Source organism: Anolis carolinensis, chromosome 3 (genome assembly GCF_035594765.1).
Source record: "Anolis carolinensis isolate JA03-04 chromosome 3, rAnoCar3.1.pri, whole genome shotgun sequence".
Taxonomy (NCBI): Eukaryota; Metazoa; Chordata; class Lepidosauria; order Squamata; family Dactyloidae; genus Anolis; species Anolis carolinensis.
In genome coordinates, this window is record NC_085843.1 from 40,862,069 (window position 1) to 40,884,099 (window position 22,031).

Genomic DNA, 22,031 nt, shown 5'->3' on the forward strand with positions numbered 1-22,031 from the left:
TGAAAGTAGAACCACTATGTTGGTCTGGGCTCAGGGAGAGGACACCTTCCCCCACTATGCTCAATAGCAGCACTTTGGGTTTCCAGTTGTATTCTTTGTCATTGGTTTTAAGCTAATACAGCGTCAGCGATCTGCAATAGCCAGTTTCTTCCCCCTCCCCGGACTTCTTTTTCGGCTGACCTCCCCAACATTCCTTAGTTGCTATAGATAATTAAACATCATAGATGTTTGACTAAATAACTACTAGTTGTGCAAAAACATCTGGACCTACTACTCCTAGTACACTTGGTTATTATGGGGAAATGAGTATCACTAGGTAATAGAAAACTGTAAAACATACAGTATTATTTTATTGAGAAATCATTCTAAGAGCATTTGCCAAGTTTAGTGAATTTTATTAAAAATTATGATTACAGATATTCCTTCCCTGTCCACATAATTACATTATGATGCCATTTATATTAACTGACAGTATGCTCCCATGCAAATGCCTTAGAAGCATATTGGGCAGCCCCAAGTAGATATAAACATATGAACTCTACTGCATTAGAACAAAGTCCTCTGTTTATGGAGTCCTGCTTTCCATAGTGGTCAGTCTGCTACTACTGGAAAGCCCGTCTTCTCTCTCTATTACTCACCATCAATAGGAGACTCCGGTGGCGTAGAGGATTAAAGCCTTGTAACTTGAAGGTTGGGTTGCTGACCTGAAGGCTGCCAGGTTGGAATCCCACCCGGGGAAAGCGCGGATGAGCTCCCTCTATCAGCGCCAGCTCCATACAGAGACATGAGAGAAGCTTTCCACAAGGATGGTAAAAACATCAAAACATCCGGGCGTCCCCTGGGCAACGTCCTTGCAGATGGCCAATTCTCTCACACCAGAAGCGACTCAGGTTGCTCCTGACACGAAAAAACCTCACCATTAATTATAACTACTGTATTTACTCGAATCTGTCACCTTTCTTGGCTAAATTACCTTCCCAAAATTAGGGTGTAAATTAGATTAGCATAATATGGTAAACTTAGTGCTGAACCAAAGCAATAAGAAAAGCTGCTTCAGGAACACCTGGAGCTCCTATTTGAGTGATGTCATCTGTAATTTAATTGTCATAGATCAATGCTATGTAATCCTGGGATTTGTAGTTTGGTGAGGCATACTTCTTTGACAGAGAAGGCTCAAGGCCTTGTAAAACTACAGCTTCCATGATTCCATAGCATTGCACTGAGACATTTAAAGTGGATTCATTCTCAGCATAGATACATTCCAATGTTTTATTTCTCATTGCTGGAAGCTTTGGGGCTCAAACACTTTTGTTTTTAAAGTAAGAATTCTAAGCATGCAGCAACTATAATGGGCATATTACAAAGAGTGGACCTTTTGCTGCTGCACATTACATTCATCAACAAATACTTTTTTGGTTTTTGGGTTTCGCGCATTAGATTTGATCGCACATTATAAAAGAGTGAATATAAGCAATAACTAGGTAGGATGCCTCTGAAGCTTGAAGACAAGTAGCAGTCATTTGTATGATCATAGTGGACCTTTAAGAAGCTGCAGCAGTCACATCATAGTAATAGCTAAGTTTATTCTGATACAGCAGTTTATACAATCCCTTTGCAAAAACTAGCATAGATTTATTATTATGTGATTTATTGAGCTAACTCAATCCTGCCTTTCTTTCAAAACAGTTTTCAAGGTGGCTTTTAAATGGTTGCATTATTTTTTGCATGTTTTTATTGCTGTGAGTCAAAGCGATGCTCATCTGAGTGGAAGTAGATATAAAAATGCAATAAGCAATAAAGTAATATTTGCAAACGAACTAAATAAACTGAAGTTCAGTAACAGCCTTGTGCATTTTTCAGGTGCTAGTGTGGAGACTCTTATCATGAGTCTATGGGCGTCTTAGAAGTTCCTTCTCTTTTGCGACAAAACAGTTGTCTATTAGATTATATCAAATTCCAAGGTAGGATTACAAAGAATATTTCCGAATATTTGTTTCCTGAATCTGGAAAACCCGGTTGGAAAGGATCCCATAGAGGCAAAAAAAAAAAAGTGCAATCTTCATTCATTATTTGCAGATTCTAAAACATATATAGGATTTTATTTTGCACAGAAATACATGCATGTTTTATGTTTGATAACTATGGGAAGCAGGTATGGGGGCTGTTTCTGTGTAGCATTGTTGTATTATTTATTTATTTATTTATTGTCCAACATTTTATGCATTAAGAAGTAACTATCTGGAAAATTGTGGCACAGTATTTTCACAAAAAATAATTTCTGTGGAGAATAATTTCCTGAAATACTTTTGAATGTGCAAAGAACTGCACAGAATTACTTGTTTTCTCCCACAGAAAATATTTATCTACATACAGGGAGGAAAAGGTAGAATATATGAAGCAACTAGAAACAGATACTATTCAGTACTTATGGAACGAAAAGCCCTACTGGCATAGTAGTGTAGCAGTATCTACATCCCTGCCTCATGACTAATAGTTTAGTTGAGATTGTTACTTTTTGTAATGTCTGATCTGAGAGTACGTCACAGACAATATTTTCAGCTACATGTCATACATTGCCTTGGTCTCAGAACTGACATTCATGAAACAGATAGGTCTATACCAGTGGTTCTCAACCTGTGAGTCCCCAGGTGTTTTGGCCTACAACTCCCAGAAATCCCAGCCAGTTTACCAGCTGTTAGGATTTCTGGGTGTTGATGGCCAAAACATCTGGGGACCCACAGATTGAGAACCACTGGTCTATACAGAGCCAAACATTCATGGGAAGCATGTGACAAGGGATTTCTGTATAGACATTGGGTACCTGTTGCCATTAGTTGTTGGTGTTGCTCTTCTACCTGCAAAACCATGTTGTGCCTACCTCACTGGCATGAACAGTGAAAGTATCAAGCTACTCATACTACAGTCTGTTTTACAAGTAGTTTCAGGCCATAGGATTCTGGCCAAAATATTTAGTTTACATAGTTTTCTGCTGATATCAGCTTCCTGTTTAGTGCAGCCAGGATAGTTTGAGTTCAAGTAAGGTAATAATATTGCATTGAAGTGTGGAATTGAAGACAAAACTAACTTTCTGTGTGCAGTCTAATTCATGTATGAACATGAGTGGATAAGCAACACTTAGTGTTGCACTTAGAGGACCTACTAAGTAAAAATTGTTTGGGATACACATCATACATGTAGAACAAATCCTTTATCTGGGAAGAATGTAAAACCCCTTTCATTCTGCTCCACATGCAGTGAATGTATGAAGGAGCAGCAGGATCTTACTAAATGATTTTGCTCCCTTACATCCATTGGTCTTTTCTTCTTGTATACAGCTGTAGATGAGAATGAGACTTCATCCATGTAAGACGAATGCAGAACCTTACATGCTGTTGAGAAACCTGCTCAGTTGAGCAGGATTTCCTGATGCCAAAGAAAGATGTTCATACATGCCATGTGTAGAATCCCATTAGAGCCTGTCTGGTGTAGTGGTTTGAGTGTTGGACTATGACTGGAGAAACAAGGATCTGAATCCCTGCTTGACCACACAAACCCACTGGATATCTTTGGGAAAGTTACACTCTCCCAGCCTCAGAGGAAGATAAAGACAAGGACTCTGAACAATTTTTTTTTAAAAAAAACCCACTGTATTAGGGTTGCCGTAAATCTGAAACAACTTGAAGGCACACAGCAACAACTACAGAATCTCATTCTTACTCTGAACTGTACATGTGGAGGTTATGAACAAGCATGGTACCCTTCTCCTCCAAACATTTACTTCATGGTTTATGTGTGGAGCTATGCCTAAGACGAAGGGTGCAATATTGCTGTGTGTTTTGCTTAGATGGCTATTTCATTAATGATTACTTAATGCCATATATTTAATAAGCATAGATGTCAAGGTTGAAGATGATATGATGAACAAAACTGTGATACATTTTGTCTGACAGGTAACTGTAAAAGTAGCCAGAAAAACTTGATAAACCTACAATTACAAGCTCTGCCGAAACCCGCATATTTAATATTCAAACTAATTCATAACAACCAAAGTGTGTGTGCATGAACCTTTTTCTTGAGAAATGATGCCATCATGTGGCCATTTTTATTGCAAATACTAAAAAGCATTGTTTAGAAATAGCACTGTTTACTGTCAGCTCACCACAGCCGCTCCTGAATGAACACACGAGACTCTTTGTGGTATCACCAGGAACTTTTACTGTAGGAAACATGAACATCAGAAAAGCCAAGAATGGGAGGCTCCGGCCAACCCTCCTTTATATACCCTCCCCCTCATTTGAACAGTCTCTTCCCGCTCAGTAAAACCCCGCGCAAATTCCCCGCCAAGTCCAGCAGCCGTTTCTTCTCCGAGTCCTGAGCCGCAGGTGTCTTATCAATGTCAGTGACCCTGAAACTCAGAGCCACATCCAGGCTCTAGTAGCAGGGTTCTGACATGGCGTCCTCCTCCCCTTCGTCCTGGAAGGAAAAGATTAAACACAACTATTGTTCTCCGCTGTCCAGAGTTCCTTTATACTTTTTTAACAGGCTGCAATGGAATACCGGGTGTACCTTTCCTAGGTCCTTTGGTAGCCTCAGCTCATAGGTCACTTCGTTTATTCTTTTTGCTACCCTGAATGGCCCTATATAGCGTGGAGCCAATTTCTTGGATGGGAACCCCAATTTCAGGTTTTTTGTGCTCAGCCAAACCAGATCTCCTTCGCCCAATTTGTCCCCCTCTCGGCGCCTACGATCCGCAAAGAGCTTGTACTTCTTTTGTGTTTCCCGCAATGCCTCTACCACGGTTTGCCACCCTTGCTTGATTTTGGCCGGCCATTCCTCGTCGGTCTGGCCCTCCCCTTCCTTCCACTCGGGTAGCCTGGGGAAAGGTGCCACCTCCTGTCCGTATACTATTTCGAATGGGGCACGACCTGTGGCCGAATGTACGGCCCCGTTAAAAGCCATCTCAGCAAACGGAAGAAGGTCCGCCCAATCATCCTGTCTATAATTGGTGTACATCCTTAAGAATTGGCACAGTGTCTGTTGGGTACGTTCGACCCCCCCGTTGGTCGCGGGATGAAAGGCCGAGCTCAGGTTCCTTTCTGCTCCTAACAGCTGTAAGAATTTTCCCCAAAATTTTGCAGTAAATTGGACTCCCCGGTCACTAATTATCTTGTCGGGACACCCATGTAGGCGATATACATGCTTCACATACAAATCAGCAAGTTTTTCAGCTGAAGGAAGTTTTGGCAGAGCCACAAAGTGTGCCTGTTTTGAGAATAGGTCCAATATTGTCCAAATGTATCTGTGGCCTCTGCTGGGGGGTAGTTCGCCTACAAAATCCATGGCTACGCATTCCCATGGCCTCATGGGCTCCACCACCTTCTGCAATAGCCCCTGGGGCTTCCCCGGTGGTGTTTTTCCCTCTGCACATAATTCACACTGCGTGACGTATCCCCTGGCGTCTTTCCTCATTCCGGGCCACCAGCATTGTTTGGCCAACAGTTTAATAGTCCTGGTGGGGCCTAGATGACCCGCACCCTTGTTATCATGGTACTTCCTTAACATTTCTCGTCTTAAACATTCAGGAATATACAATTTCTTATTTACAAACACCAAATCCCCACACAATTCTCCCTTTTCTTTGTTTGTTTGTAACCATTTGTCCATTCCATACGCTCGCTTCAACTCTTCCTCCCATATTTCTCCTCCCCCCGTGGAAATGGCAGTACGTTTGTTTTCTTTGGCCGCTTGTGCTCGAGTTAGTACTGCCAGGCCCCATTGCTTATCAAGAAAAATACTCCCTTCAGATTCCTGAATTCCTCCCCCGTGCTGAGGCATCCGAGAGAGAGCGTCAGCGAGTATATTATGTTTCCCCTGGAAGAATCTGAGTCTGAAATCAAAACGGCTGAAATATTGGGCCCATCTAATTTGCTTCGCTGATAGTTTACGAGGGGATCTTAGATACTGTAAATTTCTATGGTCAGTCCACACCTCAAACGGTGTTCCACTTCCTTCCAGGAAGTGTCTCCAGCACTCTAGTGCTTTTAGAATCGCTAAGGCTTCTCTCTCCCAAATCGGCCAGTTTTTTTCTGTATCGCTAAACTTTTTTGACAGATAGCCACATGGCTTCAGGTTCCCCCCCTCGTCTTTCTGTAGCAGAACTGCCCCATATGCCCGGTCCGACGCATCGCAATGTAATACAAAGGCTTTAGACATATCAGGGTGCTGTAGGACAGGCTCCTCAGTAAAACGCTTTTTAAGGGCTTCGAAAGCTTCCTGGCATTCTATTGTCCAGGTCAGTTTGGCCCCTGGGGCCTTCACTTTGGCTGTTTCTCCCCTACCTTTAGTCTTTAACAAATCCGTTAATGGCAAAGTGAGGCGCGCAAAGTCCTTGATAAATGTTCTATAGAAGTTTGCGAACCCTAGGAAGGATTGCAGCTGCTTCCGTGTTTTGGGGGCTTCCCACCCCCTCACGTCTTCTACCTTCGCAGGGTCCATCGCCACTCCCTGGGAGGAAATCCTATACCCCAGAAAGTCTATCTGGTCTTTATTGAACTCGCACTTGGCAAGCTTCGCATACAGTTTTGCTTCTCTCAACTTTTGCAGGACTTCCCTGACTAGTTCTATGTGTTGCTCCTTAGTCCGAGATACTAACAATATGTCATCTAAAAAAACAAAGACTCCCTTGTACAACAATGGATGCAACACTTCGTTGATTAATTGCATGAACGCGGCGCCTCCGCCGCACAAACCGAAAGGGAGCACACGATAATTGAATAATCCGAATGCACAGGAGAAGGCCGTCTTCCACCTGTCCTCTGGTTTAATCTGCAATTTATGGTACGCTTCAATTAAGTCCAATTTAGTGAATATCTGTCCCTCCGATAACTGGGCGATCAAGTCCTTCACTAAAGGTAGGGGGTATTTATTTCCAGAACTGATTGCATTCAGGCCCCTGTAGTCAATGCAGAGCCTCAGCGTTTGGTCCTTTTTGCGCCTGAACAACACAGGCGCCCCTAGAGGGGAATTTGAAGGCTCTATGAAACCCCTCGCTAGGTTTTTATCAATGTATTTTCTCAGTTCCTCCTTTTCCCTAGCCGACATTGGGTATATTTTTGCCTTAGGAAGCTCTGCTCCTGGGACTAGCTCTATCTTCACTTCAACTCTCCGCTTCGGTGGGAAACTGTCTGCTTCCTTCTCATCAAATACGTCCACAAAATCCCGATACTCTGGGGGTAATTTATCTGCCAGTTCTGCTATCCTGATAGAGTCTTCCTCCCCCCTTTTCCCCGGCTCCCTTTCCACTTCCTGGCTCCCTCCTTCCAACTTCATCCTGAAGATCATGCTCTTATCCTCCCAGTTGATTTGCGGGTTGGCCTGCCCCAGCCATGGCATGCCTAGTATAACATTATAGCTGGCTATTTGTGATATCACAAATGACACCTTTCCTTCCCAACTCCCTATCTTACACTTTACATCTTCGGCACTGTACTTAGCTAATGATCCCGATGCTGTGGATCCGTCCAACTGCGAAAAAGCTATTGGGGATTCTAGGTTCGTTCTTTCGCATCCCAATCCCTCGGCTAATTCAGGGGAGATGATGTTCCTGGAACATCCACAATCCACAAATGCTTTGCAGGTTGCTTGTTTGCTGCCACTTTCCAGCTGAATGGGGACCACTATCATGGCTTTGTCCTGACTTACCAACCCCCCCGAGTGGTGCCTCATCGGTGGTTCTTCCTCGGCGCGTTTCCCTGCCACGGCTCTTGGTTTGGGCGGGCCTCCGCCTTCCCCTTTTCTCTGCCAGCACTCGGCAGCCCTGTGGCCCAAACGGCCGCACACGAAGCAGCCCCTCCTGCTGGTGCTCACGTTCCCTGTCGGCTCCGTTCTCCTCCCGGCTGGGGTTGATCCCTCCTTCCGGCTCCCCTCTTTCATCTGCGGCCGCTGCTGTAGCCCTCCTCGGTGCCTCCTCGCCTGGGCCAGCGATGTCTCGATGCGCCCCGCCAGCTGAATCCATCCGCGCAGTGTGTCAGGCTCATCACGATGCACCGCCCAGGAGAGGATCTCCCGCCTGAGCCCCTCTTTGAAGAGTTCTATCTTTGTCACTGCAGACCATTCCGGCACCTTTTCAGCGAGGCATTGGAACTCCTCCGCATACTCAGATACCGACCTCTGCCCCTGGGAGACGGTCTTCAACTCCTCCCTCGCCCGGATCTGCTCCAGTGGATCTCGGAAACGGGTCTCCAGGGCCCCCATAAAGCGTCGGAGTGACCCCAGACATGGGTCGCGCCGCGCGTGTAGTTGAACGTACCAGCTGGCCGCTCCCCTCTTCAACACTGCACCAATGGCCCGTACCCGGCTGGATTCCGTTCTAAAAGTGTGGGCATTGTCCTCCATATAGCCCCTCACCGTGGTCAGGAAAAAATCCAGTTCAGAGGACTCTCCCCCAAACTCGATCCTTAGTTCCTCTCGTCTCGGTAGGGGTCCCTGTGGTGGCAATCCCCAATCCTCCGCCCGTCGCAAGCCCCCTTGCGGGCCAGTGGGCCCCGCTGCTGCTTCCCTTTGTCCTGTGCCACGCCCGGCATTCGCCAGGGGCACCAGGGTCTCAGTTGGGAGCGTAGCCGGGATTCTCGGAGGCTTTTCCCCTTCGTCGTCACTCTCCTCCACCCGCGTCAGGCTCGTTTGGATCTTGGGCCGGGCACCGGGCTCCTTTCGCATTTCCCTTCCCTTCGGTGCTGGGAGGTCTGCAAAGCCCTGGCTGCTTCCCATGCTCACGTCCCACATTGAGCTAGCCCGGAGTTCCCTTCCTCGCTCCGGCTCCGCCAAAACCGCCAGGCGCTCCATCGCCCTCGACATCACTGCCAGGGTGGTCTCCATCGCCGACATCCTCTCCTCCAGAAACACCATCTTTTGCGGGCCTGGGGAAGGTGAACCTTCCTCTCCTCCGGTGCTATCTCCCCGCACCACTCCGCGCCTCTGGGTTACCCCATTTGGCTGGGCATAAGCGGTGGATGACGCCAGGGCCGCCAGCCGGTGGAACTCAGCGTCCGTCTCGGGAGTGGCCCTTTCCGACCTTCCTCCTCCGGCGCCCAAGAGCTCTTCATCCTCCACTTGCATGTTACACCTCACCGCTACAGCGGGATGGTGTCCGTTTTCTTGGCTTAGTGTCAGCTCACCACAGCCGCTCCTGAATGAACACACGAGACTCTTTGTGGTATCACCAGGAACTTTTACTGTAGGAAACATGAACATCAGAAAAGCCAAGAATGGGAGGCTCCGGCCAACCCTCCTTTATATACCCTCCCCCTCATTTGAACAGTCTCTTCCCGCTCAGTAAAACCCCGCGCAAATTCCCCGCCAAGTCCAGCAGCCGTTTCTTCTCCGAGTCCTGAGCCGCAGGTGTCTTATCAATGTCAGTGACCCTGAAACTCAGAGCCACATCCAGGCTCTAGTAGCAGGGTTCTGACAGTTTACATTTTCATTTAATGCATTTATATTGCTTGTAACTCATCAATATGTTAGTTACAGTGAACAAATAAATTGTATCTTCAGTACTGCTCAGATCTTATTTGTATGGTTAAGAAATTGTTCTTAAGACAGAATTAATTTCTTTTGAAGCAACTCATCAAAAGTGCAAGAGATGTTGATTACAGTGCAGCAAGATGTAAAATCTGATTAATGTGAAAGGTTTTGATTGAAATCTTTTGGACATTAAACATAGTTAGCTTTACATTTTTCTATCATTTTAATTCCACTGCATGATTATATTGACTGGAGAAATGCATGCTTGCCTGCAACAAAAGGGAGGAGAGAAATCAGAGTCAGGTGCTCTCTGGTAGATCCTCTCCCTCTCTGTGTCTTTCTTCCTTGCTCTGCCTCCTCTCTCCTTTCCTGCCTACTTTTCTATTTCAAATAGGCTGCCTGCAAAGGGGTAGTCAGCTCCCTTTTCTCCACTTTCTTCATCTCCCGCAGTGGCACACACTTCTGTGGCATTGCTTGGACTGGCCAGGAAAGCACTTGCCTTGCTGCTGCCACTGTTGCTGGGAATTAAAGGAGACATGTGCCAGTTGGGGTGGGTGGAACGGTACAGCTTTCTGTTTTCTGTTCCCACAGATTTTTGGCAAACCAAGCAAATTTTAACTGTTGTCGTTGCACATTCTAGCAATTGCTTTTGTTCAGAGTAGCACAAGGGTGGCATCCAATGCCATTTTTGTTGGGCAAGCAACTATGTAAATGTCTGCTGAACCACTTATACAGCAGCGATGTAATCTACTACAGCTGTATTGTCAATTATTTTAGTCTGCTGTTGTTATGTTGGATCTTTACAACAAACAACAAGTAACAACAAGTAACAAGCTAAACAAGTATCAGTCAAAGGGGTTGCTCCAAATAAGTTCCTTTTTTAATAAGAGAGTTCCTCTTATCTAATGCACTGCAATGTAAAATATAATTATCCTCAAAAGATTATTTGCACTTTTGAAAACACCAGTATCGCTGTTTTAAACTTAGAAACAGAAGTATTACTTGACTTCCTTTTTACTATCAAAGGAAAACTGATAATATCAAGGGGAAACTCACATACATATCCATCACATGATTTGTCTCCATCCATGGAATAGAGAGTGAAATCAAACGAATCTCTAAAATATTTTATTAATGAAATTGGCCTTTGATTGAATAAAGTCCAGTTACAAAAAGGAAAATCAAAGTTATATGGTAATTTTAGTTTCCACTCCACATTCAAAATCTATTAGGAAAATGTGCACTGAGGTAACAAAAAATGCTGCACATTTCTCTGTAAAGACAGTCTCCAAGTTACACACATCCGACTTACAAATGACATAGTTAAGAATGGGGTGAGACAACAGGAAGTGATAAATCTACCCCTAGGAAGGGAAAATTACTCCTGAAAAGGTTATTATGAGGAAAAGTGTTCCTAAGCCAAAGAGCCAGTGTTGTCCGTACACACCTCCTAGCTCATGTGGCTGGCATGACTGCATAGAGTGCCGTTATACACACACACACACATAGGGCTGGAATTACACTTTCAAAAATGTAACTGTTCCAACTTAAGAACAAACCTATAGAATATGTTGTCGAAGGCTTTCATGGCCGGAATCACAACCCAAACCTATTGAACCTATCTTGTTTGTAACTTGGGACTGCCTATATATAATCTTATACATATTTTGGTTAAGTAGCATTCTTATAAGATTAAGAGTATTTTGTCTGGTATTGGATTAGATAGATATTACAGAAATTGATATCTTTTTTTTTTTGCAATGTTCCGATATATGGTTAGGCTAACATTTCATCAAAATAAAAAATATGGTGTCTAGTCAGCTTCCCTTAGAAGAATATGCATCTTTTTGGCTCCAGAACTTTCATGTATGAATGGATGGGAAGATCAATTAAGGAAGCCACAGCTCTGTGGGAGCTGAGCAGGGCTGCTGCTGATAGAGTGATCTGGAGGTCTCTCGTTCATAGGGTCACTATAAGTTGAAGTTGACTTGATAACTTGATGACTAGTTAGCTTGTGCCTTACCTTACCAAGTGCCGAACCGCTTAACCTGCCTTCCATCTTTCCATCAGCATCCAGTTGTGTGTGTGTGTGTTTGCCCTCCAGAATTCTAGGAGGGTATCGTTCCCTGAACATTATCTAGCCACTCCATCCTCACCAAACACTAAATGCCCATAGAGGTGTGTGCAACAGAAAGATACAGTTTGGCCTTATTGGGTCATTGCACAAAGGAAATAATGGGTTCATCCTTCCACAATATCCTGTGTATCCAACGGGATTCTGGGCATGGTGAATCGGACAGAATGATATTTTCTTAATGTGCAAGTGATGATGATATATATAAGGATGGATGGATGGACGGACAGAGTGAGAATAGTCTGGAAATCAGTTTAGCTCAAGTAAAGAACTTGAATCCAATTAACTGAAATCTAGTATTCTAGCATAATAAGCTTCTGAATCTACAGCTTTAGTCAGGCTTATAAATCATAATTGCTAGGCTCTGTGTAGCTGTGAGTAACATTTCATCCACACTCAAATGCTACAATTAACTGTTCCACCATTCAGAATTCAGTGCTTCTTCGTTTAGAATAGTTGAATAACACAAAGTAGCTCACATATTCCAGCAATTCTTTCCAAATCAGAATAGGGCATGCATATTCCCAACTACTAATAAATTTTAAAGGATAACTAAAACATTTTTCAGACCCTCAAACAAAAGAGAAAACCCAGCTGAACTGCCATCATTCTGAAAATATAGTCCATGGGACAATCTGTATAACATTCCTTACCCCCACACCACCCCCAACTGTGCCCATTCACTGCCTGCTTGGGTAAGAATGGCCTTTGCATTTTCGTGCCTTTTCATTTGGGTACTATTTCTCAATCAGCCTTCTTTCACATAATGGAACAAATTCTTCTACAGTAGTTTCTCATGTAGAGTCCATTGGGATTTCTATGTTGATATTCACTGGGCAAAAGCAGGTTGCTTGACAAAGGCCACTTCAATTCTACAGAAACTTTTCCCACTATATTAACTTAGAAAAGAATGACAGGTCTGGGAACAGAATGAGACAGAATCCCTTACCTCATTTGTTCTGGGTTTTCTATGCAGTGACAGTTAGGTGAGTAGTTGAATTTCAAAAGATTTTTCCACTTATCAATATACTTATCAGAGAGTGGTAATTTTAAAGGAAAAATACATTCATTAATATATTTGTCAGTTAAAACAGATTTTTCCTATAGTGATTTATTATTGAGTGTCTCTAGATAAAGTTTTTATCATGAAATCCTCTGCCTCAATCACAAGGTTTATCAAGCATTCCTTAATTTTTCATGTGCAACTCCCATGTTTTCTCATGGCTTTTTTAGATCACATTTTCCATTAGACTCATTCTGTTGTACTCTTAGGTTCAAACTACCACCTGTGAATAAAAGGCGGGAAAGCCTGGTTAGAGCCAGCTAATAGCAACTCAAGGAATTCTATGAAAGGGATGATGGGTTGAATACCATTGCAATGTAATCACTACTGTGTAGGAGGTCGGGGGGGGGGGGAGACACAAACTCGACCCTCATCTGCTAAAAAGTCACACAGTGAAAAGTAGCACAGAGACAGGGCCATCAGAAATAAGGGAAAATCTAAATTGGAGGTTTCAGGTTGTGAATGAAGAAAGAGTTTCGGTATTTCTTTTTAACTTGTTTATTACACTTGATATAATAAATCTTTACTTGCTTTATATTTTACAAATGTGTCTGGCTATTTCATTTTAAAAATTGTAAGTAGAAAAGAACATAGAAAAGAACAAAGAAATCTTAAAGGAATTTTTTCACTCTAAATGATACACCAGAAATGCCAATCCAAACATTATGGGATGCCTCGAAGGTAGTAATGCGAGGCCATCTCATCCAACAAAATAATATAAGAAATAAAAAGAGGAATGCGGAGTTGAAGAAAAACTTAGAAGAAATAATGGAAACAGAAAGAGAGTTGAAAATTAATCCCAAAAATAAGAAAATTCAAGAGAAACTAGAGAATTTACAAAATCAAAGAGAACACTTGGAAACAGAACAAACAGCAAAAAAAAATTATCAAACAATACCATTTCCAAAACGCTAACAAACCAGGCAAATGGCTGGCTTACAAAATTAGGAAAAAGAAACAAAAACAACATGTCACTAAAATACAGGTCCAAGACAAAGAATACACATTAGATGAGGATATAAAGAACCAATTCTACAAAAAAACTTTACTCTAAAGACCAGATCAAAATAGATAATATTGCCCAATATTTAAGTAAGCAGAAGCTAACCAAAATTTCAGAACAACAAAGAGAAATTTTGAATAAAGACATAACAAAAGAACTCCATAAAGCAATTAAGAAATTAGACCCATCAAAGGCGCCAGGCCCGGACAGCTTCACGGCCTGTTACTACAAAAGTTTTGAACAAGAACTATCTCCAACTCTAGTGGGATTTATGAACCAAGCAATGCACAATCAGACAATACCAGGAACATGGAAAAAAGCAATGATAACCCTAATACACAAAGAAAAATCAGACCCCCAAGACATCAAAAATTATAGACCAATCTCCTTACTTAATGTAGATTACAAATTATTTATGAACATATTGGCAGAAAGACTCAAAATATTCCTGACAGATTGGATAAAAGAAGACCAGACGGGCTTTGTCCCCAGAAGACAAATCATGGATAATGTAAGGATTATATTAAATGCAATTGAATATCTTGAAAAACATAACCAGAAAGAATGTGCCTTCTTAGCACTTGATGCGGAGAAGGCTTTCGACAACTTGAGCTGGGACTTCCTCATCTTGTTGCTGAAAGAGCTAGATCTAGGCTACAACTTTATCACGGAGATAAAAGCTATATATAATAAACAAGAAGCCAATATCTTTATAAATGGACAAGAAACTAAGAGTTTTAAAATAGCAAAAGGAACAAGACAGGGCTGTCCCCTCTCCCCTCTACTATTTATGCTTTGTCTAGAGATACTTCTGAACAACATAAGGGAGGACAAAGAATTAAATGGAATAAAGATTAGAAAAGAAAATTACAAAATAAGGGCATTCACCGACAATATGATTTGCATTATAGAAAATCTGCTGGAAAACAGAATATGCAGTTATTAAAAAAAAACTATGAAGAAAAATAGAAGGAGATAAAACAAAATCTAGAAAAATGGAAGTATCTAAACCTCTCACTCCTGGGAAGAATATCAATAATAAAAATGAATGTCTTGCCAAAACTCCTATTTTTGTTCCAAACAATCCCCATAATTAGAAACTACCAGATATTAAAAAAATGGAACACAGATATAACTAAATTTATTTGGTCAGGGAAAAAACCACGAATCAAGCTTCTGAACCTGATAGATGACAAAAAAAAGAGGAGGCCTGGGACTCCCAGATCTGAGATCCTATTATGAAGCATGTGGACTACTTTGGATTAAAGAATGGTCGAACCTAAAGAAAACGAAAAATTTAACACTAGAGGGATTTGACCTGCGACGTGGTTGGCATGCCTACATGTGGTATGACAAAACGAAAGTAGAGAAAAAAATTGGGAATCATTTTATCTGGGAAAGATATAAATCAAGATTTTACCAAAAGACACCACTTTGGATTTCCCCATTAGAAGCCATTCAGAGGAAAGAACTTGGCTGGGAAGACTGGCCAACATATAAGGACTTGCTGAGAAAACAAAATGGAGAATACCTTCTGAAGACACAAGAAGAAATAAAGATTCGATTTAAAGATGTATCATGGTTCCAATTCAGACAGATCCAGGAATATTATAACAAAGACAAAAAGATTGGCTTTTCAGATAAAGACACAATTTGGGACAAAATCCTACTTACGGACAACAAAGCAATTACAAAGGTTTATAAAATCTTGTTACAATGGACCAGGGAAATGGAATAAGTTAAGGATTGCATGACGAGATGGTCGACCTATTTGAGACATCCAATAAAAATGGAAGATTGGGAGAAGATGTGGAACCAGAAAAGTGAAATATACCTACTCTTATGACCTCCAAGAAAACTGGTACAAGATGCTGTACCAGTGGTATATAACCCCCCCCCCCAAAAAAAAAAAATTGGCTAAATGTTATAAAAGTTTAAAAGACCAATGTTGGAAGTGTAATAAACAAGGTGGCACGTTTTACCACATGTGGTGGGGATGTAAAACTGCAAAAGACTATTGGAAAATCATTCACGGAACAATACAAAAAATCTTAAAGAACAACTTCCAGATGAAACCCGAGTACTTCTTATTAGGTACGACAGACACGAATTGGAACAAAAATCAAGAGATTTTATTTAACTATTTTGTAACAGCAGCAAGAATAGTATATGCAAGGAAATGGAAGATAACAGAGATACCAACTAAGGAAGAATGGATATTAAAAATCATGGACATAAAAAACATGGACACGCTAACATACTACTTGAAGGCGTATCATGGCAAACCAAAAAAAGGAACAGATTGGACACCATTAACAAACTTTATTAAACAAGAAGGTATTTTTACAATGACTTAGAGATGGAGAGGTAAACAACAAAATGATATAACCAACTTATTCTGTTACCCAGAAGAAAAGACAGGAAGTACAACCATCAATCTTATTTTATTTTTATATTTTACTTTACACATTTTTTTATCATAATTTTTCCTTATTTATTTATTTATTTATTTTTCTTTTGCATTTTTCATTATACCACACACACACCTTTTCCCCCTTTTTTCCTCTTTTCTTTACTCACTATTTTTATTTCCATATCTTTCCTATGTCCGTTATTTTTCTCACTCTTTTTTATGTATAATCACATTTAATAACAATCATTTTTTTAAAAAAATGCAAGAAGATTGGCTACATTTAACACATTGAACTAATCAACAGAACAGCTTGGTCATAGTAGGTATCATCATGAGGCTCAATTACTGGATCCTGGATAGGATGTATTGAGCAAAAGGCAGGGGGACTGCCAAGAACTCATGGGTTGGAAATAGATGGCCAGTCTGGAGAGGGGTTCCATTACACATACTCAGCTTCCAGATATGTGTAGAAGAGAGGGGTCCCACTTTGGGTTAGTTCTGCCAGGTAGCCTATAGCAGCCTAATTTTAGATGCCCTAAAGAAATTCACAGGACTGAACGTAGCCAGCAATCTGTTTTGCTCTATCCTTCAGCTCTGATTTTCTCCAGAGTCCATTCTTAACGTTCCTACTTTCAGGAAATATAGAAAATAACCATCATAATGAGCAGGCAGGGTGTGAATAAAAATGGATTGGAGTAATTTAGAAAAGGAAATATTTTGCTGCAAATTTTTGAATACCTCATATATACTGCACATCAGCATCCAGTATTTTGTAAAAAGCTGCACAATTAGTTTAACTCAACATTCAGCCAATTTCAAAGGAAACATAGGATCCTAACATGTATCTCTGCATCTGATTGCACACAATGTCCACTCACAGTGAAGTGGCAATCTATCCACAGGAAGGATCCTGGGAGTCTGGACCTTTTCATTTAAAAAAAAAATGAATTGTATTGTGTACAGGTAAAGTATAGAAAACGGAATGTATTATTTATTTATTTGTTTATTTATATGCTGCTTTTCTCACCGGGGGGGGGGGGGGATTCAAAGTGGTTCACAGCATAATCAATGGCAAAATTCAATGCCTCACATATGTAAACATCAAACCAACAACATAAACAATGGAATAAAACCATTACAATTATAAAAGTGTGATAACAATCACTGGTGTAACATAAAACATTTAGACCTGCATCAATTCCGGGTTTCTTTCCATATTTCTGTCAACCACTGAATGCCTACTTGAATAACTAGGTCTTGACTTATTTCTGAAACGCTAGGAGGGAGGGGGTCGATCTGATCTCACTGGGGAGGAAGTTCCACAGCCGAGGGCCCACCACCGAGAAGGCCCTGTCTCTCGTCCCCACCAATCATACCTGCGACAGAGGTGGGACCGAGAGCAGGACCTCCTCGACTGATCTTAATGTTCTAACTGTCTCATAAAGGGAGATCTGTTTGGATAGGTAAGCTGGACCGAAACTTTTTAGGGATTTATAGGCCAACACCAGCAATCTGAATTGTGCTCAGCAGCCAACTGGCAGCCAGTGGAGCTGACGCAGCAAGGGGTTTGTGTGATTCCTGTAACTGCTCCCTTAAGAAATCTGGCTGCCGCCCATTGGACTACTTGAAGCTTCCGAACCGTCTTCAAAGGCAACCCCACGTAGAGCGTATTGCAGTAGTCTATTTGAGGTGTGACCAGAGCATGGACTACCGTGGCCAAGTCTGACTTCCCAGACATGGTCACGGTAGTCCATGCTCTGGTTACATCTCGAATAGATGTAAATTATCTATAATGTGGTAGAAATAATAGAAGTGAAATCAGGTCTGTATGTAGTAATATCTTTGCTTCACATTCTATGTTTCTTAGCCTTTTTGTCTGTCCAAAATTTGCCTGACTTTTCTTCTATCCTGTAGAGCACAGCCACGTTTATGATTATGTACTCTGGCCATTTACAACCTAATTACACATGATGTGCAAATGTCTATATTATAGCTGTAGTGACTTTAAAACAGATGTTGGGGATGGGGGATAATCAGTACTTATCTCTTTGAATTTCCTCACACACCCACATCTAAGAAGATGCATTGCTTGATTGAGCAGTATGTCATGGGTAATTGGATCATACAGTGTCTAACCTTTCGAATACAGCATTTTTCTGCTTTTCCTCTACAAATCTGCCTTGTTTTGCTTTGCTGTACTTCATTGAAGGTCTTACATATGCAGGCATTTACCTCCTTAGGACTACACATGCAAGATGCTGTGATTTACATTCAAATTTTAATATAGTTTCATTTAAGAATTATATACTGGTAGGTAGTAAATATTTTAATATTTTATGCACAACTAAATGCACATACTTTGCCCAACTTTGCTTCTTTAAAGTGAAGAGGGAAGGAAACTACTATCCAATAAGAATTTTCAGTAAACTTTGGAGGAAAAACACCAGATTAACTATCCATTATTACAAAAAGATATTACACATGCTCCAAAAGAGATGACTATGAGTTTGCTTTCTCTTTAATTAAATAGGCATCATATACCTCAAGTAGCACCTTAAGTGAACCTGTATTTTAGCTTGCTTTTCTTAATGCTTTAATAAATTGGAACTTAAAATCTTGAATTTGAGCATCACTGAGCTAGAGAATTGAATAGATTAGGGAGCTGAAACTGGGTCTTATTTCTCTAAATGTTCAGTGAATGCCCCTTTGATGAGAAAAAGCCAACATAAAGGCTTCAGACTTATCTGTCTTCCTGTTTTGTCTTTTCTGCTACTGCAGGTAACATTAGTTGCAAGGGGATGACAGAGCGCATTCACAGCATCAATCTCCACAACTTCAGCAATTCTGTGCTCGAAACCCTTAACGAGCAACGCAACCGTGGCCACTTCTGTGATGTGACAGTCCGCATTCACGGGAGCATGCTGCGCGCCCACCGTTGTGTGTTGGCGGCTGGCAGCCCCTTCTTCCAGGACAAGCTGTTACTGGGCTACAGTGACATCGAAATTCCCTCTGTGGTGTCAGTCCAGTCAGTACAAAAGCTCATTGACTTCATGTACAGTGGGGTGCTGCGAGTTTCCCAGTCAGAGGCCTTGCAGATCCTCACAGCAGCCAGCATCCTGCAGATCAAGACTGTGATTGATGAATGCACACGGATTGTCTCACAGAATGTGGGTGACATTTATCCAGTCATCCAAGATTCTGGTCAAGAGACACCCCGAGGAACTCCTGAATCAGCCACTTCAGGGCAGAGCAGTGACACAGAATCTGGCTACCTGCAAAGCCACTCACAACACAGTGTAGACAGGATCTACTCAGCTTTGTATGCCTGTTCTATGCAGAATGGTAGTGGAGAGCGTTCATTCTACAGTGGAGCAGTGGTCAGCCACCATGAAACAGCACTTGGACTTCCCAGAGACCATCATATGGAAGATCCCAGCTGGATTACACGGATCCATGAGCGCTCACAGCAGCAGATGGAGAGGTATCTTTCCACTACTCCAGAAACCACACATTGCCGGAAACAACCACGCCCAGTTCGGATCCAAACATTGGTGGGCAATATTCACATCAAGCAAGAAATGGAAGATGACTATGACTACTACGGACAACAGAGAGTACAGATCCTAGAGCGCCATGAGTCTGAGGAATGCACTGAGGATACAGATCAAGCAGAAGGCACTGAGAGTGAACCTAAGGGGGAGAGCTTTGACTCTGGAGTCAGTTCTTCTATTGGCACTGAACCAGATTCTGTCGAGCAACCATTCATGACTAGTGTAAACCGAGAAGGTCAACAAGAGGCTCCTCAAGCAGAACAAAATGAAGCTTCTGTTGAAAGCATTCAGCGGCAGCTCACAGATGCCAATTCCTCCTCACCAGAGAGAGGCAATGACATTGAAAGGGACAGCACACTACTCACTGTTAGTAACAGCACTGAAAAGGGGACTTTGCAGCCTTCGATCACTACAACTATTGCCCAAACATTGCCAAGTACACAGCTCTACTTACGCCAGACAGAAACCCTCACCAGCAATCTGAGGATGCCGCTGACCCTGACCAGCAACACACAAGTCATCGGCACAGCTGGCAATACTTACCTGCCTGCACTCTTTACTACACAGACTGCTGGCAGTGGTTCGAAGCCTTTTCTCTTCAGCCTACCCCAATCCTTAGGCCAGCAGACACAATTTGTGACAGTGTCCCAGCCTGGCCTGTCAACTTTTACTGCCCAACTGCCAGCCCCTCAACCCCTGACTCCTTCTGCAGGCCACAGCACAGCAGGTGGGCAGGGTGAAAAAAAGCCTTATGAGTGTACCCTCTGCAACAAGACTTTCACCGCCAAACAGAATTATGTCAAGCACATGTTTGTACATACAGGTGAGTATATTGCCCTTTCCTTTCTGGGTAAGACGCTGAGTATAAAGAAAATGCAAATGTATAAATATGCAGTTGATTTGAAGATGGTTTTCATTTATCACTATAATGTAGGAGAAAGGTTGCTTCTTTTTCTTTAAAAAATGCTCATATGACATTGTATTAGTTAGAAAAAATGTGACACCTATTTCAAAAGCAGAGATAGCTTGGATACATTTCTGAATTTTTAGATTTAATCCCATGTGCAGTTAGTTTTGCTATTGTTCTGTTTAAAAATACAAACTATTCTTCTTTCCTTTGAAATTCTTTTCTGCTTTCAGAATATACTCTTCATATATTTTCTGAATGAAACATATGTATTTCTTGTATCTATCCTTATAAGATTTGTCTTCCTTCATGATCACTGTAGTTCTTCTCTGAGGGTTTTTAACTCCTTTGGTAATCATTCAACTCAGAATCAAACCTTCTGATTAGCTGCATAATATTTTATTAATCATGAAGTGTTACAACCTAAAAATGTAAGAGCCACAAATTCAAAATTCGTCTAGATATTGTTCATTGCAGGCCCCCGGTGGCGCAGCAGGTTAAAACGCTGAGCCGCTGAACTTGCTGACTGAAAGGTCGGCAGTTCGAATCCGGGGAGCAGGGTGAGCTCCTGCTGTTAGCCCAGCTCCTTCCAACCTAGCAATTTTGAAAAAATGCAAATGTGAGTAGATCAATAGGTACCTTCCAGGAGGAAGGTAACGGCTCTTCATGCAGTCATGCTGGCTACATGACCTTGGACTATGGACAATGCCAGCTCTTTGACTTAGAAATGGAGATGAGCTTCACCCCCTAGAGTCGGACATGACTAGACTTAATGTCAAGGGGAAACCTTTACCTTTACCTTTTTATTGTTCATTAGCCACTGCAGTTCCTAGTCATTCTTCAAAGGCCTGGTCCATAGATTTCTCATCTGTACTTACGCACCTTCCTTTTGGAACTTTCCAAATGATTTTAATTTATTCCATTATTTCACAAACTATTTATTTCTGAGGCAATAAAATCTTCAGCAGTAAAGTTTGGCATCATGAATACATTTCAGATCTGTAAAGTCTATGTATGTCCAACTGTCTGATACAGTTTACTGAAGAGCACCAGGTCCTAGTTACAGGTCATTTTGCTCAAATCCTAAAGACAGCTGAGCAAGCTGTTTGGCATTTGTGAAAAAGAATCAATTATCTTTGCTGGTTAGAGTTAGGAAGAATTCTTGGGCATCCAAAAGATGGAGGGAATGTCTTTAAAAAAGAGAGAAGAAAGGACAGTGTGAGTGAGGGGAAAATGTTAGTATAGCAGTAACGTGGCAAACCTCTGCTTTCTTTGATAGGGCATCTAGGTCATACTAGAACATTAAACATTTACTAAAATAGAGCAAATATTTCCAATTGTGACTGTTGTAATGAAAAGACAAATAAAAATACTTTAAATTAATCGCTTTCATCCAACTGCTGTCTCATGCAAAACAGGATAGTAAACCAAAGGGGTTAAT

General features: G+C 41.8%; 1 protein-coding gene across 1 annotated transcript in view; it reads left to right on the forward strand.

Moving 5' to 3' along the window:
• The window catches only part of zbtb20 (zinc finger and BTB domain containing 20), a 141,641-nt gene that overhangs the window by 92,554 nt on the left and 27,056 nt on the right, over positions 1 to 22,031 (forward strand). Inside the window, exon 5 of the mRNA XM_062977130.1 lies at positions 18,911 to 20,506. Within this exon, the coding sequence (XP_062833200.1) occupies positions 18,911 to 20,506 (1,596 nt within the window). The remainder of the gene's footprint in view (positions 1 to 18,910; positions 20,507 to 22,031) is intronic.